The 17,820-nt window shown below is 39.5% G+C and overlaps 1 protein-coding gene across 1 annotated transcript in view; it reads left to right on the top strand.

Annotated features, from left to right (window-relative positions):
- The first annotated feature begins 941 nt into the window (after positions 1-941).
- The window catches only part of LOC126442757 (zinc finger protein 708-like), a 102,879-nt gene continuing 86,000 nt past the window's right edge, over positions 942-17,820 (top strand). The window contains exons 1-3 of the mRNA XM_050090791.1: positions 942-1,185; positions 2,830-2,918; positions 17,658-17,720. Coding sequence (XP_049946748.1) covers positions 2,847-2,918; positions 17,658-17,720 — 135 coding nt within the window. The 5' untranslated portion in view covers positions 942-1,185; positions 2,830-2,846. The remainder of the gene's footprint in view (positions 1,186-2,829; positions 2,919-17,657; positions 17,721-17,820) is intronic.

Here is a 17,820-nt window from a genome sequence, read left to right as displayed (position 1 = left end):
TAGACTTCGGGATATGTTACAGGTCAGTGTCACACCAAGATTGTGGAGTTAGAGGGGGGGGGGGGGGGGGGCGGAGGGGGGCATGTCACTGTCCAACAAGTGTTTACCAATAAGTAAGTGGCGGAAAATTACGGGTATTGGACGGCTTAACATGTGGAAAATGAGATTTTTATTATTCACTCACTGTATTTAACATTTATTATGCCTTTAAAATCGCACAACAACTTCAATAAAACACAGTTTAATCATTCACACACTTATTTCACTTTTAAACTGCAAATCCTCTAGGAGCTGTCTTGAATCTTCACGAGTCTCTCTCAACAGCCTCAGATACGTACAGAAACCAGTAATCAGAGTCAGAATTGCGTCTGCAAAAACACAAGGATTATTATACACTTTTTGCTGTCACTAATTACTAGCAATATAATTGAAAGAGTAGATTGCTAATATTTGCTATAATGAATGTCACATTTGCAAGAACGATCTCACTGAAGTAATTAAGTCCATCGAAACGCTTAGAAACTAACCTCTCGTCTGACAAAAACGGTCTAAAGACGCAGTGGCAATTTCTTCTGATCTGTTGACAATGATATTTTGAGTTATCACTTTACTGAGTGACTGAAATGTAGTTCAGGTACCTGTGAGCATAACAATATGTTAGAATTCATTTTCTAAACACGAACTATTACGGTACTGTACGGCTACTTACATATTAATTACACTATTAATATTTTCACAGTTGTTTCTTTAATACAAAATTAAAGCCAACTGTAGAAAAAACGTAAAACATACTTGCCAATGACAGGTTTGTTGCGATGCAATTTTCTGTGTTGACAGATGTAACTCTTTCATACGGTGGTAAGTCGCAGAAATCGCAGAAGTAGCAGCAGTCACAGAAATCGCGGAAGCAGCAGAAATCGCAGAAGTAGCAGTGGCGGAGGGATACACGACCTATTTTCCTTAACTGCGACTCTTAACTGCAACAATTACAGATAAGAATAACAGATACTGAAAAGTAGCGTTCACAGAAATCGCTGATATCGGAAAATCGCAGTTTAGCCCATCACTAACGCTGGTTTTGAATGCATCTGCTGGTTCTGCGATGCGATACTGTCACCCTTCGTGCACTGTGTAGTCAGCAGCAACCTCATGGTGTTGTGGAAATTTGTGTGTGACATTCTCCAGGTAATTTATAAGCGTTAATAATCTGCAAATAAGAATAAGTGAAGAAATGTGTTTCGGAAGTAAATTAACATGGTACTTAATTTCTATCACAGTAACAGTTGAGTTTGATGAGTGTACTAGTTCGCGAATATCTTGTGATGACTCTGCTGTTTGAGGCTGCTGTCTTTTTTATGTTTTAAATTTTAATGGGTACATAAGGATGAGATTTTATTCTGTATTTAATTGTGATCACATCACCTATAGTGTGCTAGGTGACGGTGTGTGAATGTTGTAATTTTTCAGGTTATGTTCATAACTACTAAATACCTGAGTTGTTAGTGCTTGTTTTTGGTCTGACCGGTAAAATCGCTACGTGTATCTTCGTAAAAGAAACGGCTGAGTGTGTGACGTGCTGTCAGGAGCAGTTTGTCTACGAAGTCATCTCCTCATATACTTCGTGGCTAACGAGAAAAGGCGGACAGTGAAATTCAAAGGTTGTCCATGTTAGTACGGTTATTTTGACTTACTTAGCAGTAATAATGATTGCGATGATAATTTTCTGTTATGTGATGTAGACACATAGCGGCTCCAGATTTTAGGGCTAACGTAAGCATTTTGTAAAGTGCCCACAGTTACATCATTTCATGGTTTGAGTATGTTCGGATGAAAGGAAATGCTGCAATTCTGTTGCATTTTGTTAGTTTTCACTGTGCTTTGATTATTCGTGTCGTTAATATTCGTGTAATCATATGTAAATACCAGTTTGTTGTAGTGTGTGGGTTTTAATGGAGTTCTGTATAAGAGTACTGCAACATCATTTACGAACTGGCGAAATACAAGGTACAGATTAACTATAATCTGTCTAACATAAAAAGCATTACATGTCATCAGAACTCAATAGATCATTCATCATATTTACTGTTAGTATGAAGTCGTTTCAGTAAATCAGTTTTGTTAGAAAATGCTAACCAATGTTTAATCTTGATGGTAATCAAGAATGAGAACTTCCGCATTGCAATGTGCAGTCTACAGTGCAGGTATTGGTTTCCTTTAATAGCAGGTAAAGATTCTAAAATGATGACGCTTCCTGTAAATTGGGCATACATCCGTGAATGAATACAGATGAAGTAAGTTTCAAGGTAATGCCTATGTTGAAAATGCATATTCACTCATAAACAGTCCATATGTCCGGATTTTCTTCATGTCCCTATCACACTGAAATTAACACAATGAACCAAGTATTGAATGAAATATTTGATGTTATTGAGTAATATCGCTGCAATCTATTGACTGCTGTGATTGTTTGTAATGCTGAAGTTAATGCATGTACACAAAATTACACATCTTCCATAATTGTCACAACAGGATGGTATCCATGAGCCAGTGTTACAAAGAAGCAGTAGCAAATTTAAATGCTCGGTTTCCATTGCATGTTATTTTATGATTGTTCTCACTCTTCATGACCTGCAAAATGTGAATGAGTTTATATCAATGAACACACTTTTCCTCAGCCACTTTGAATCTGTTTCCTGTGTAATCACCCATTTACTGCATGCAATATATGAGTGAAAATACTGCCTTTGAGCTATACCTCATGGTAAAAACAGAAACTGAGTGGGCGAAAAACTTTTCTTATTTTCTTTTTTTTTTTTTTTTTTTTCTCAGACTGTAGAACTGAAGGGATGGACCAGGAGCCAACTAAGTGGATAAAAAAAGAGGAAACTGATGAAGTACAAACTGAGTTACACTTCATAGTAAGTGGCTTACTTGTATTTCTTAACAGGGTTTCATTAATTTCTGTGTGCAGTGTGATCTGTGAATACATACAATTGATGTCATACAGCTGGAAACATGAATAATTCGGTTTACTAAACTCATGAACTTACTGTCTTAAATATGACATTTTACACAGTGCATTGAAATAAGCCTTGTATTAAACCTCACATAGAATTGAGCAAGAGTTTCAATTTAATGTTTAGTAAACATGGAAAACTTTTTTAATGCACAACCCAATTATACTGATAAACTGGTTGCCATAAAGTGGGTATATTCTGCTCATACACTTCTTTTGAATGACAACCTTAATGTGCAACTTAAGAATAATTATGACTGTAGTGAACCTTAGCAGTGCCATTAAATTTATAAATAGTATGGCTGCAGTTAATGCATTATTGCAGTGTATCATGGTATGGAATGAGAATTGTAATTTATTTACTGATAATGTAAAATAAATTATTTATAAATAATTTTGAAGTGACACTCGCATGGTCACTAATCTGAGAAGTACATTTTGTTTACTTTGAATATTGAACCATATGTAAGTAGAACTCTCAGCAGTAAAGTTAAATTTCAGACAAATATCACATGGAAGCATAAATTGTTACACAGCAGAATGAATTTGTGTGTTGGCAGCAAAGTTTTGATGAAGCCATGGGGCTACACATCAAATATTGACAGGTTTGTTCATAACCACTTTCTGCATTTGCTGCACATTGTTACGCATATTGTTTGTGAAACTGTCACAATGTTACAGTTACTGGTGTAAATAATCTTACATATACATGTCACTTGAAATCTGATGTAGTGCAACTGGTTGTAGGGTATTCACCTATCAGCAGCAAACAAATTCACTTGGTGCCACTAGTATTTTTATCCTGCAAATGAGAATTGAGCGCACCGACACAATCATGCAAACTACTTGTGAACTATCTGTGCTGAAAAAATCTGTTTCAACATCCATCTTGAGTGCAACTGCAGAAGTACTGGGATAGCATTAATGCAGCATTTGCATTTGAATATATATGAGTACATCATTATAGATTATACAAACTATGTGAACAGCCTGCAATTCATTTGACAAGCATTATCACAACAGTAATCCTAAACAATCACTGTGAGGAAATGATACGAAAATAAATATACTAAATTTTATTAAATACAGTAAAAGAGTGGTTAGACCCAACACAGTTCAGGCTTTGGCTTTGACCCCTGATGTAATGATGGTTTGGCATTCAGGATGATATGTATGCACAACACAAATCATGTAAACGAAAAGCAGTTTGAAGATCCATTGACTTTGGACCTAAACTGGAGAACTATTCAAAGGCTACAAGGTTAAAATGTGGTTCTAGACCCACTCCCCCCTTGTAACATTGGTTGTAGTGGGAGTCTGATTCATAGTGCATCTCAAGGCTTAGCCTATGTTCAAAGGTGGCAGTGTGGCTGTGAGCTGACAAAGTCTAGAAATGTGAAAGCCAAGTAAAGGATATGGTAACAAATTGATCAGTAGCACAGCCTAATGTTAACCAAAACATCCAAATGGTGCCCATAATGTAACTTTTTACCTACAAGAAGTCTTCTCATACTCTGTGTGCTGTGTTAGTTCATGAACTGAACTTCCCTATGACCTTAACATTGTATCAGTTGAAAGCCACCTTCTTTGCCAAATTAATTAAATGTTAATTTTTAATTGGTGTATATTTTGTGCATGAGCACATGCTGGAAAGTAATGACACAAAATTTCTATTTGGAAATTATTGAAGCATTTTAATTAAAACAAACTTAATATTTAACATATTTATTCTTCGTGTTTGTATATTTATTTCAAACATAGTCACCGTGGCACTGAACACCTTTCTCCCAGTGAGACACCAGGTTGTTGGTGTCGTCACTGTAGAATGCTTGACTTCATTGGCAGACCCACAGCCTCACCTACGCTCATATTAGTTAATCACTATCAAAGTTGAGTCCCTGAAGGTGTTCTTTAAGTTTTGCAAACAGTTGAAAATTCATTGGCTCAAACCGGGTCAGTATTGAGGATGATCAATAAGAATGAATCAAAGGTGTCAGACTGTACAGCGGAGCTCGTGTGAGGCACTGTGTCACAAAAGAAGTATTGTAAACTGGTTGCAAAGCACATCCACCCCTTCTGTTGTTGTTGTTGTTGTGCTCTTCAGTGACAAGACTGGATTGATGCAGCTCTCCATGCTACTCTATCCTGTGCAAGCTACTTCATCCCTGAGTAACTACTGCAACCCACATCCTCCTGAATCTGTTTAGTGTATTCATGTCTTGGTCTCCCTCTGATTTTCACCCTCCACCCTTCCCTCCAATACTAAATCGATGATCCATTGATGGCTCAGAACCTGTCCTACCAACCAGTCCCTTCTTCTATAGGGTGGCACACGAAATGTGTTACCATTTTGTTTTTTAATATAAACTTTATTGTCAATACAATCTGAAAGGAACATATACTACAATGAAGAGCTGTCCATGGAGATTTGTTCTAACTCAGTACATGCTCAATATGTCCACCATTTCGTTTCCTAACTTTTTTCAAAGAAAGGCTGAAGTTAGTGAGTACCCTATGGCACATGTTTTCCCTAATTTCTCTGAAAGCTTAAAGAATAAGTCTTCTGAGCTCCATTAAATCACATGGACGTTTCAGAAAATTTTTTTCCCTTAGGTACCCCCAAAGAAAAGAGTCACATGGATTGAGGTCTGGACTATTGGGGGGCCAATTTTGTCCGTCATTGAAGCGATCTGGAAACCTGAGTGAAATGATCCGCATGTCGAAATGCTCGTGTAAAAACTCCAACACAGTGTTTGCAGTATGTGGCCTTGCTCCATCTTGCATGAATCACTGTGTGTTGAAGGGCAAGGCAGTAGCAAGAAGCTGTGGAATGAATCTATTGCGAAGCATGCTCAAATAACGTTCGCTGTTCAGTTTCTTCAAAGAAAAAGGGTCCAGTAAGTCCGTGACTGGAAATTGCTGCCCACGCTGTAATCCTCGGAGCATAATGTCGTTCATGAAGCACTTGCGGGTTTTCAGTGGCCCAAAAGTGTACATTTTGTTTGTTAACCACACCATCTAAATGAAAATGCGCCTCATCTGAAAACCAAACGTTGTTGAGAGTTTCTTCCCTATCCTCCACCCACTGAGCAAACAGTAGTCTCTGCTGCTTGTGTTCTTCAGTGAGCTTCTGTGCACAGGTCATCTTGTATGGGTACATGTGGAGGCCACTTTTAAGAATGCATTGAATGGAGCGACTGGATATTCCCAGTTGCACTGCTGCCTTTCTACACAATTTCCCGGGACTTCTCTGTACTGCAACTCATACTGCTTAAATATTCTCCGGCGAGCAAACAGGCTTAGGCCAAGGTCGCTTCGGATCCAATACTGTTCCTTCCTGTACAAATTTATCCTACAACCTGTGAATGGTCTTCTTGCAAGGGACCCATCGTGTGTTAAACTGTTGTCAAAAACACCTCTGAGTCACAACAAGGCTTTTTGTTTCATGGAAAAGTAACACAATTGCCGATCGTTGCTGTGTCGTCAGTCTTCCATTGTCAGCCATTGCTGGTTACTAGTCTCCTAGTGGCAGTATCGTGAATTACATGTCATTTTGTAACTCATTTGTTTTTCCAAGCTCTGCTGGTACTGCTGTAGAGATCCCAGCGGAGTATCTAATGTGTGGTGTAAATTGTAAAAGAAACAATTGATAATACATTTTGTACGCCACCCTATAGTTAAGTTGTGCCACAAATTCCTCTTCTCCCCGATTCTATTCAGTATCTCCTCATTAGTCACATTGCCTACCCATCTAATCTTCAGCATTCTTCTGTAGCACCACATTTCGAAAGCTTCTGTTCTCTTCTCGTCTAAACTATTTATTGTCCATGTTTCACTTCCATACATGGATACACTCAATGCAAATACTTTCAGAAAAGACTTCCTGACACTTAAATGTATACTCAATGTGAACAAATTTCTCTTCTTCAGAAATGCTGTCCTTGGCAATACCAGACTACATTTTATATTCTCTCTACTTCAACCTTCGTCAGTTATTTGTCTCCCCAAATAGCAAAACTTATCTACTACCTTAATTGTCTTATTATAATGTTATTCTGTCATCATCACCCAATTTAATTCAACTACATTCCATTATCCTTGTTTTGCTTTTGTTGATGTTCGTCTTATATCCCTCTTTGAATGCGCTGTCCATTCTGTTCAACTGATCTTCCAGGCCCTTTACTGTCTCCGACAGAATTACAATGTCATTAGCTAACCTCAAAGTTTTTATTTCTCCTCCCTGGATTTTAATTCCTACTCAAAATTTTTCATTTGTTCCCTTTATTGCTTGCTCAATATGCAGACTGAGTGATATCAGGGATAGGCTAAAACCCTGTCTCACTCCCTTCCCAACCACTGCTTCCCTTTCGCTCCTCCCCTTTTATAACTGCCATGTGGTTTCTGTACAAATTGTAAACAGCCTTTCACTCCCTGCATTTGACGACTGCCACCTTCAGAATTGAAAGAGAGTATGCCAGTCAACATTGTCGAAAGCTTCTTCAAGTTTACAAATACTAGAAATGTAGGTTTGCCTTTCCTTCATCTATCATCTAAGATAAATCATAGGGGCGGTATTGCCTCATGTGTTCCAACGTTTCTACGGAATCAAAACTAATCTTCCCTGAGGTCGGCACCTACCAGTTTTTCCATTCGACTGTAAAGAATTCATGTTAGTATTCTACAGCCATGACTTATTAAACTGATAGATCGGTAATTTTCACGCCTGTCAACATTTGTTTTCTTTGGGATTGCAATTATTATATTCTTCTTGAAGTCTGGGGGTATTTTGCCTGTCTCATACATTTTTCTGACCAGATGGCAGAGTTTTTTCAAGGCTGGCTGTCCCAAGGCTATCAGTAGTTTTAATGGATGTTGTCTCCTCCCAGGGCCTTGTTTCAACTTATGTCTTTCAGCACTGTCAAATTCTTCACGCAGTATCGTATCTCCCATTTCATCCTCATCTACGTTCTCTTCCATTTTCAAAATATTGCCCGCAAGTGCATCGCCCTTGTATAGACCCTCTATAGGTCTCTTCAGTATTCCAGTAGGCAGTGTCTGTCTTACCCCTAGTCATATATGCCTCTACATCCTTAAATTTGTCCTGTTACCATCCCTGCTGAGCCATTTTGCACTTCCTGTCGATCTCATTTTTGAGACGTTTGTATTCCTTTCAGCCTGCTTCATTTACTGCATTTTTATATTTTCACCATTCATCTATTAAATTCAGTATCTCCTCTGTTACCCAAGGATTTCTACTAGCCTCGTCTTTTTACCTACTTGATCCTCTGCTACTTTCACTAGTAATCTCTCAAAGCTACCCTTCCTCTTCTGCTGTATCTCTTACCCATGTCCTTGTCAATGGTTCCCTAGTGCTTTCTGAAACACTCTACAATCTCTGATCCTTTCACTTTATCCACTTTCTCTTACAATTCCTACCTTTTTGCAGTTCTTTCAGGTCTGGATAGATATCTGCCTATTACACATTACAGCCTTCTCCAAATGTCGGGAGTATCTTTCAGTCAGCAGACAAGATTGGCCTGTATGCTTTTGTGCTGCATGTGTCCCTTCATGCTTCCACTTCACTATCTCATCAGAAACAGTGGACGCAGGAATGTTCAGGAGTGTGGAAAGCTCGCATACAGACATATGACACCCTAACACCTGACCACATTCAAAGTCAATGAGCTCCGCGGAGCACCCCATTTTGTTCTCTCACGATGTATAATGACTACTGAGGTCTCTGATATGGAGTAGGTGGCAGCACAATGCACCAAATACGAAAAAGTAAGTTTTTGGGGGTGGCCCGATGCTTTTGAGCACATAGTGTATGATGAAGTTGTGCTCTGTGCAAAATTCTACCAGACGGCTTCCTCTTTCAATCCTTACCCACATTCCATATTCACCTCCTACTTTTCCTTCTCTCCCTTTTCCTACTATTGAATTCCAATCCCCTATGTCTATTCAATTTTTGTCTCCCTTCGTTATCTGAATAATTTCTTTTATCTCATCATACATTTCTTTAATCTCTTCATCATCTGGGGACCAGGTTGGCATATGAACTTGTACTACTGTGGTAAGTGTGGGCTTTGTGTCTATCTTGGCTAGATTACTGCATTCACTATGCTGTTCATAGTATCTTACCCGCACTCCTGTTTTTTATTCATTTTTAAACCCAGTCCTCCATTGCCCCTATATGATTTTGTATTTATAATCCTGTATTAATCTGACCAGAAGTGTTATTCCTCATGCCATCAAACTTAACCAATTCCCACCATATTTATCTTTACCCTACCCATTTCCCTTTTTAAATTTTCTAACCTGCCTGCCTGATTAAAGGGTCTGACATTCCATGTTCCAATTTGTAGAACATAAGTTTTCTGCCTCCTGATAACGATGTCACCCTGGAGATCTGAATATGGGACTATTTGACTTCCGGAATATTTTACCCAAGAGGACACCATCATCATTTAATGAACAGTAAAGTTGCATCCCCTCGTGAAAAATTACGGCTATTGTTTCCCCTTGCTTTCATCCGTTTACAGTACCAGCACAGCAAGGCTGTTTTGTTTAATGTTACAAGACCAGATCAGTCATTCATCCTGACTGTCGCCTCTGCAACTACTGAAAAGACTACTGCCCCTCTTAAAGGACCACATGTTTGTCTGGCCCCACAACAGATACCCCTCCATTGGGGTTGCACCTACGGAACGACTATCTGTATCGCTGAGGCATGCAAGCCTCGCTACCAGTGCCACAGTCCATGGTTCATGTTAGGTCCACTCCTTCATGACGATCATGTTTCCCACTGGCAGTGGCATTTTTCATGAAAACAATGCACCATTTCACAATGCCATGAGTGTGTGATAGAGTGGTTTCAGGAACACAGTGGTGAGTTCCAATTGATGTGTTGGCCACCCAACTCACCAGCCCTGAACCTGGCCGAACAGATCTGGGATGTGATTTAACATAACGTCAGAGATCATCCCCCCTTCCAGAATTAATGGGAATGAGGTGACCTGATTGTATAAATATGGTTCCAACTTCCTCCTGTGATATATGAAGGCCTCATTGCTTCTGTGCCACTATGTCTCCCTACTGTTGTCTGTGCCAGAGGTGTACATACCAGCTTTTAGATGAGTGATGATAATCTTGAGCTGATCAGCCTATGGCAGTTACCATTATTGAAAGAAGATTGTTTTATTGTAATGATTGTGATGGTATAATGATACTGCCACATAAAGTTCAGCTAAACAGTACGTGCTGCCCACGAGCCCTGCATGACTCACCCTCCAGTCCAGCTTCAAGACACTGACTGCCCATGAGATCCAGTGCTGTTCCTCTACACCCATTGTTGCTCCACAATGCCCACTGGTGTCACGAGCTGTGAGCTGTGAGAAGTGACATCTGCGAGGCACATGGGGCACGAATTCGAAGAGGGAGCCCACCGTGGTTCAGCCTCCTCCGCCAAACCAAAATCCTCCTTCCCCACTATTAAGGAGCCCTTTACATATGCGTCTCCTTGATATGAATAATGTGCATGTGTGAGGCTTTACTCATCTATAAATTCAGAACCAATAGGTTTGCCGAGCTCACCACTCTGACAATCTAACAGCGTCCCAACAACTGAGAAGCTAGCTTGCTATCGAACCCTAACTCCCCCTTTTCAGCAATATTAGGGTTTCGGACTAACACTGTGTCCCCAGCCTTTCCAATGAACCATTTAGCCCCTGACTGTAACAGATGGATAACCTGTGACAGGCAATTTTGGTATTATGTCTAGCCTGGCTCCAGTTGCGCTGTGTTACTGCTAGGGTGACTTGTTCTTGAAGCAAATCATTGATTGACTACAGGTTGACAAAAGGAAAATTGACTGGATGTGCTAACATAAGGGATACTGGAGCAGCCTCCAGGGACTTGGGTTGTGCAGTGTTAAAGATAAAATTGAGCCATGTTGTCTGAGCCTTGTTGTGAAAGATAAGCACAGCCTTCAACTTGCAGTTCACCTGGTCAGCAAAGTATGCTGGTAAAAGGATTTGTGGTCACATCTTTAATTCCATTGTCAAAGCAGAACCTCACAAATAGCTGGGAAACAGAAGCTATCAAACATCCTCGGTGGCCTGGAAACAGAAAAAATTCATAACAAATGCTGGCCAGCTGCCAGGATGGTCATTTCTCTGCTCGGAATGTGTCAAAAAAATGAGAAAAGTCATCCGTGATAACTAGTAGGTGCCTAATACACACACACACTTGATGAAGTGGACCTATATAATCCATACAAAGTTAATCCATCAGGCATTCCTAATGGGTAGACTCTAAAAGCCACTTGAGGGAATTCAAGTTGGGCTCAGCTCCCTTACCGCTCTCACACTCCTCCACCAACCTCTGGACAGCCTTATTCAGGGAGGACCAGGTGACATGTTGAGTGATCTTGACCCCACCAACCTCCAGGCTTGCTTATACAGGGAGGACCAGGTGATGTGTCGTCTGATCTTGACAACAGTTTTATAAATGCCTAAGACGGTATTAGGGAAATAATGAGCCACAACCTAACTAAGAGCTTGATTGTCAGTCTCTAAACAAAATTCCTGGTGTTCAAAATAAAATCTGAATTTCTTAAGAGCAAACATAACCGCCAAAGCTTCCCATTCATACATAGAATATTTCATCCCCGCAGGTGAAAGTGCATTGCTATAGGGCATCAACATGCAACACCTCCCCTACCATTCCGTTCCTGCAGGAGGACAGCTACCACTTTCTACTCCAGAAGAATTAGGTGTCTGTCTGCAAGAACACGATCTCAAAATTTGGTATGTCTAATACTAGTGGGTTACTAAGCACCAGCTTAATGGCTTCAGAAGATTCTGGATGACTTTCATCCCATATGAAATTTCTTAAATCATTAAGGCACCCCCCCTAATTTAATAAAATTCGGCACAGACTTTCGAAAAAAATTTGTCATGCCTATGAACCGTGCCACACCTTTCTTATTTCTAGGAGCTGGAAATTTTCACAAATCACTAGTATGCTCCTGGTCAATTTCAACCCAATCAGTGAAACTAAGATGTCCCAAGGATGAAACTTATGTGCGAGTGTCATTTCAGATGGTTTCACAGTAAGTCCCACCTCCCTCTGGTGAACCAGAACTGCCTCAAGATGTTGCAGGTTTTCAGACAGACTAGAACTGTAAACAACCATGCCATCTAGATAATTAGACACACACTTGAATGTGACATCACCAAAAACACAATCTAGAAGGCAAGACATAATGGTAACTCCCGTTGAAAAACCAAAGGACACCCTGTTAAAATTGTGGAGGTTTCAATCTGTACAGCAGGCAGTAATATACTTGGAATCCTCTGTTAACATGATCTGATAATATGCGAGATTGAGATCCAGGACAGCAAAATACTGAGCCTGACTGAACCAAGTAAAAGAATTATGCAGATTGGGAAGTGGCACAGATTCCAAAACTACGTTCTCATTAACTGCACAATAACCCATAACAGGATGAAACACCCCACTGCTGCCCATAGATACTGAGAATATGGTAGAAGCATAGGCTGAAGTTGAGGTCCTGATAACCGCATTGAACAACACGTTATTAATCAAAGTACATATACATATACATATACACATACATATCATCCTTCATGGAGAAAACCTCTCCGGAATGTCATTTATAAGGCAAATCTTGTACTGGATTTTATCAGTGATGTCCAATCTGTTAGTTAACATCTGTGGTAACCGATCAAAAACTTCCAGTACCAGCATCACCTCTACTGGATGAAGGTGACTGAGCTGAAATGGCAAACATTACGGTAACACACTATGAATTCCTGTGGCAACCTGACAGGAGCACAATGTGAATGTTTCAGCTGGGTTAAATTTAAAATAAACAACCCAGTCCTGACAAACTAGCACAAACCCACTACCACTTACAAAAACACACTGCAAAATTAAGTTCACTGAAAGATATTTAGTTACTATCCACTTCACAGGCCAAGAAAATTTTCCAGTACTCAGTTTTGCCAACCAGAGGCAACATGTGCCCAGTGAGAGCTCAACATTGGGAGGACGGATGCAAACAAGGCAATTCACAGGTATGGCAGAACTTCAAATGCCACAGATAATCTAAACGAGAAACTGAACTACCAGAGTTGAGGAGGGCGCACATTCGTTCCTGGTTAAGTTGTACCCAAAAATAAGGCAGGGGTTCCCGTACCTCGGACTTGGCACAGATCCAGCCCCTAGGCAGTAGAACACTTCCGTGCCTCTTCCATTCTGTGTGATGTCGGCTTTTTGATTCTCCTTCCATGTAACCAGACATCGCCATACAAAATGCCCCTCTTTGTTACACTGGAAACACATCCTACACTTTTTCCTTATGGGTGGTCCCCTTTTAAATTGCTTGGAATCTCAATCCCCATCCTGATAATGACACTTAAACCCCCATCACTGCTGGTCTGCGAAACTCGGACTTAAATAGCGGACACCAAAGCCTCTAATTCAGTAAAAGATGTGCATTTATTAGCGAAGGTAATCCATGAACAGTCCTGTGGCCACATTTTCTGTTATATATTATTGAGTATTTGTATCTCTGTGACATGCAATTCCAGGTATGGAATGGCCATATGCATTCATCTATGAACCTGGGAAAAGGTTCATGAGGAAACTGCAATAGCCAAAAATGTTTATGCCTGAGTAGCCTCTTAATATGAGGTGAGAATTTCAGGCCAATAATTGATTTTTACAACTCCCTTGATGTTGCACTTTCATGTAAAATTTGATTGAAAACATGGCTTAACACAGGGGGTACAGCGTCTGAACAACAACATTGTCAGTAATGGCCAAAGTGTCATCATGGAACATAAATTTGACTATGATCCATATGATGGATTTTACCTGTCTTTAAATTCTACATTGAAAGTTCCATTATAGCTTGCAGCAGTAACAATATTTGGTATGGTAATTTCCCAAATGAATTCTCCTGATGTCCTTAAAGGTGTCCGTAGCATTCCTACTACTTCCAGCAGTTATATATCGGTGGGAGAATCTTGTTCACCACCTATTGCTCCTAATTTGTCTAAATAAATGCAGCTGTCCCTGTAACTGCAGAGCTAATGTAATCTGCTCAGAATAGAGATTACATTGTGCAGTACCACACAAGTGATTATCCCAATGGATCAATTGTGCCTGAATTATATGTATTTGCGTATGATGGGGCTGACTACTTTCTAAACACACTACATTCTGACACAAGATTGTCATGGCCGGAGCTCAGGCAGCTAGTGCAACATATACCTCCATGGTGCAGTTGGTACTAATCACATAAGGGGTCGTCCACAAGTTGGGCACACCGCCCTTACATGGAAGCTGACAAACTTTTAATTCGTAGATAAACTGTTGATTTTTCAGTGAGGACAAACTGGGACAGTTGTGGGACCCCATGTTCCGCAGTGGATACCTGCAAACACACACCTCGTGGTGAATGACAGTATGACACCTTCCCCCTTTATTTCCAGGAAAATAACCATACTCTGTTACCAACCAAACATCCAGCAGGAAAAGGGGAAATTAAGTGGAAGGACCTGATGGGTTGGGATTCACATGAGTCTCCATTGTTTATTAAAATGTTTTTATTTAAGAAAAATAACTAAAGTCAGATACATTAGCAGGATTACAAGCAACACTCCGAACTTTCAAATTTAAGACATTACACACCTTAGTTTAGTGACAATTTAAATAAGGCAATAGTTAACGACTAAAGCTGTGTCTGACACAGTTCTTAGATTTTAGATTCAAAATTTCCATCTTCAGAAACCGCAAATGAGAAAATGCTTCAACAAATGAACAAATAATTATCTGGAAACAGATGGCTCTTTAATACAACACAGAAGCATAACTCATCTCAAAGGTTAAAACTGAATAGCTATACTGGAAGACAGAGCAATTTATAGCTGCCTCGGGACCCTTAGAAAAAGGAAATTCTTAAAATACACCTCAAAGTGCATCTAGATAATTTAATAAAGTAAACAGGTGCACTGATTTCTAGAGCTACCTTCAGGCAGACAGAGCAAGTCTCTCTAAATCTTGCACCAGTGAGCAGTTAAGTAATTAACAAGAGAATGAGCATGCACAGATCGATATAACTGGCTTCAGACACAGTGAAAATTCTAATGCATACTGTAGAAAATCCCTAAGTGATTCAGTATGTGAATGTGCATGCACAGCAGCTCAAGAACACCCTTTAAAAAGGAAAACCAGTAATTAGTAGTCAGAACCTACTTGTAGCAGTAAATAAATAACAGGTGAGAAAAGCTCATTCCATGACAACTTTAAAATAACAAACACTTCAACAAATAAATCTGGTAAGCAGTAACTCACCCTGAGACTAAATTTCTTTCACTCTCCACCTCACAAATGGCCAGTGAACGAACACGAAAAACATTCAGAGCTCAGTAACACTTAATGGTTTTACACACTTTTCCTTTTTCCAGTCTCTGAGCGTCAAATGTGCTAGTTACTTACCAACAGGCTATATTTTCACAAGTCTGGATGACATCTGAATGTGACATGTGATTCACATAGAGATGATCAGCATGTGACCATTCTAACAGTGCTCGACAGTATGTACAACAAAGGCACTCGACCCAACAAGCCCCCAAAAATCAAAATGTACAAAATTTTAGTACAAATTTCGAATAGTGATTTACGTAACTTGAGTGAAGGCAGCCTATCGGTAGCTGGCAGTGGTGAACTCCCTGAGGCTGATATACAGAGGCAATGTTAACAGCCACAGCATGATAAGCATGCCCTGAGTCCAAGTCCAAAACAGTCAAAGTGTGCCACAACAGTAGAAAACTGGAGCAGACTAAGGAGCATCGAAATTCCACTGTCATTCTCACTTAATACAACTGCACGGCCACGATAGTTGGGTAGATCAATGGACTCGTCAGATGAGTCTCATCAAAAACTCGGTCTAAGGTTAAACATGGTCACACTTAAAACAGTATTCAGGATTACCAAATCATCGAATCCACTGCTGAACATGGGGAACAGAATACCAATAACAAGCTTGTCTAGTTGCTAGACACTACCCTAACCCCTTCCAAGGCAATGCCACAAGGTATTAAGTCATGTAACACAACTGAAATCGGGCAGTTTTTCAGATGAGAAAGCTTGTTGCATAATGTGACTTCCACAGAGAAGAACAAATAGCAAATACAGATAGCCAAGACCACACCAATGTACTGTCTTTCATTAACACCTGTGCCTGCAATTAATAACTTGACAGAACTTTTGAATTGCTACTAGTCACTCCATTCTGTCAATTATGGCTGAATGTCAAATACTGTCGATGTACCCTGCGTGGCTCTTATTGTGCCCCATGGTACCCCGAGCTCCAAGCCAAAGAAGTGACATCACCAGGTGCAGGATGGGAATTCAAAGAGGTAGCCCACCATGCCTCAGATAGTAATAATAATAAAATCATAATGATCATTATTTGTACTAGTATATTAGTATTATTGTAGGCAGTTAATTAATACAAAGGTCAATTAATAACATGTTGCTGTATTCTTTCTATCTTCTGCCCAGCATCTCTCTTCAAGGCATCTTCTTTGCGTACACCATTTTGCTTCATTATTTTGTTGATATACTCTTTCTGAAAGTTAAGTGGTCTACTTTGTTTCTATCAGTAAAATGATTTCCAATAAAAAATTATTCTTTGGCTGCTAATTATCTAACATCCTCAACAGATTCCAATATCAGTTTAATGATTTTCGTCCTATGCTATCACTGTTTCATTTGTTCTCATTCCAGCACTTCCTTTGACATTATGGGTTTTTCAGACTTGATATGCTGGTGCTGTTCCATAAATAATATTTCCAGAACTTTGTCTTCTTTTGAGATCAGCAAGTAAAACCCATAGTTCAGATCCATAGAATAGGACTGATGTAGCCTGTAGCCTACTCTCTCTTTTTGTTCCGTTAGAAACGTGCTTGTCCCACCAAAAGGAATTCATGAAGTTAGAATAATATTAAGTAGTGTGCCAACGTAGGGTGTGTGCGTTTAATAATTTTATCATAAATAAGCATTCAGTGCAACAAGGTTTTGATGTAACTGTTCTAGACATTTTATTATTCTAATCATAAAAGTAGTATGAGTGATGTGGCACTTGACAGTCCAGTTTCTTCTCCCCCACACAGTTGGTGTAAACTGTATTGTAATTTGATATGAACAACATCGATTTTATGAACAACATTGAAGTCATTGTTTCAGGTAGTAGCTGTGCTATTTTACTTCATTACACTACCATTATATGCATATGTAGATAATGAAGCTAGAAAATATGATTGAAAACAATAGCATAGGGAGAAGGCTGAAATGAAAGGTCATAATGAATTTTCAAAGGCGTTGTCATTAATCAGTCTTACAATTTTTTGCTGCCTCCCAGTGAACTATACCATAGTGAACTCATCACTGAGAATTTTGAACTCAAAAGAGAACACTTAACAATAACTACTATTTAGTTATAAAGTAGTGTGATGGTTGGGGTTTATCTGTGTGATACATTTTATATAATGTGGGAGGACTGTGACTGCTTAAAAGTACTTATTACAGTTTGTTATTTTTGCCACAGGCGCAAGATTATCCATGCAGCATGAATGTAAAAGAAGAGTTGGAGGAGGGTGTGAATAAAGAGGTAATTTTAGAATTTATATGACTACATGGAAGTAATCTTGTTGAGCTGTGATGAAAATAATGAGATGGTAATCAATTGTGTGTGTATTCACTTTAGCAGT

This window comes from Schistocerca serialis, unplaced genomic scaffold (assembly GCF_023864345.2).
Source record: "Schistocerca serialis cubense isolate TAMUIC-IGC-003099 unplaced genomic scaffold, iqSchSeri2.2 HiC_scaffold_1402, whole genome shotgun sequence".
In the NCBI taxonomy this organism is placed as follows: Eukaryota; Metazoa; Arthropoda; class Insecta; order Orthoptera; family Acrididae; genus Schistocerca; species Schistocerca serialis.
This window is presented reverse-complemented; position numbering and strand designations above follow the sequence as displayed.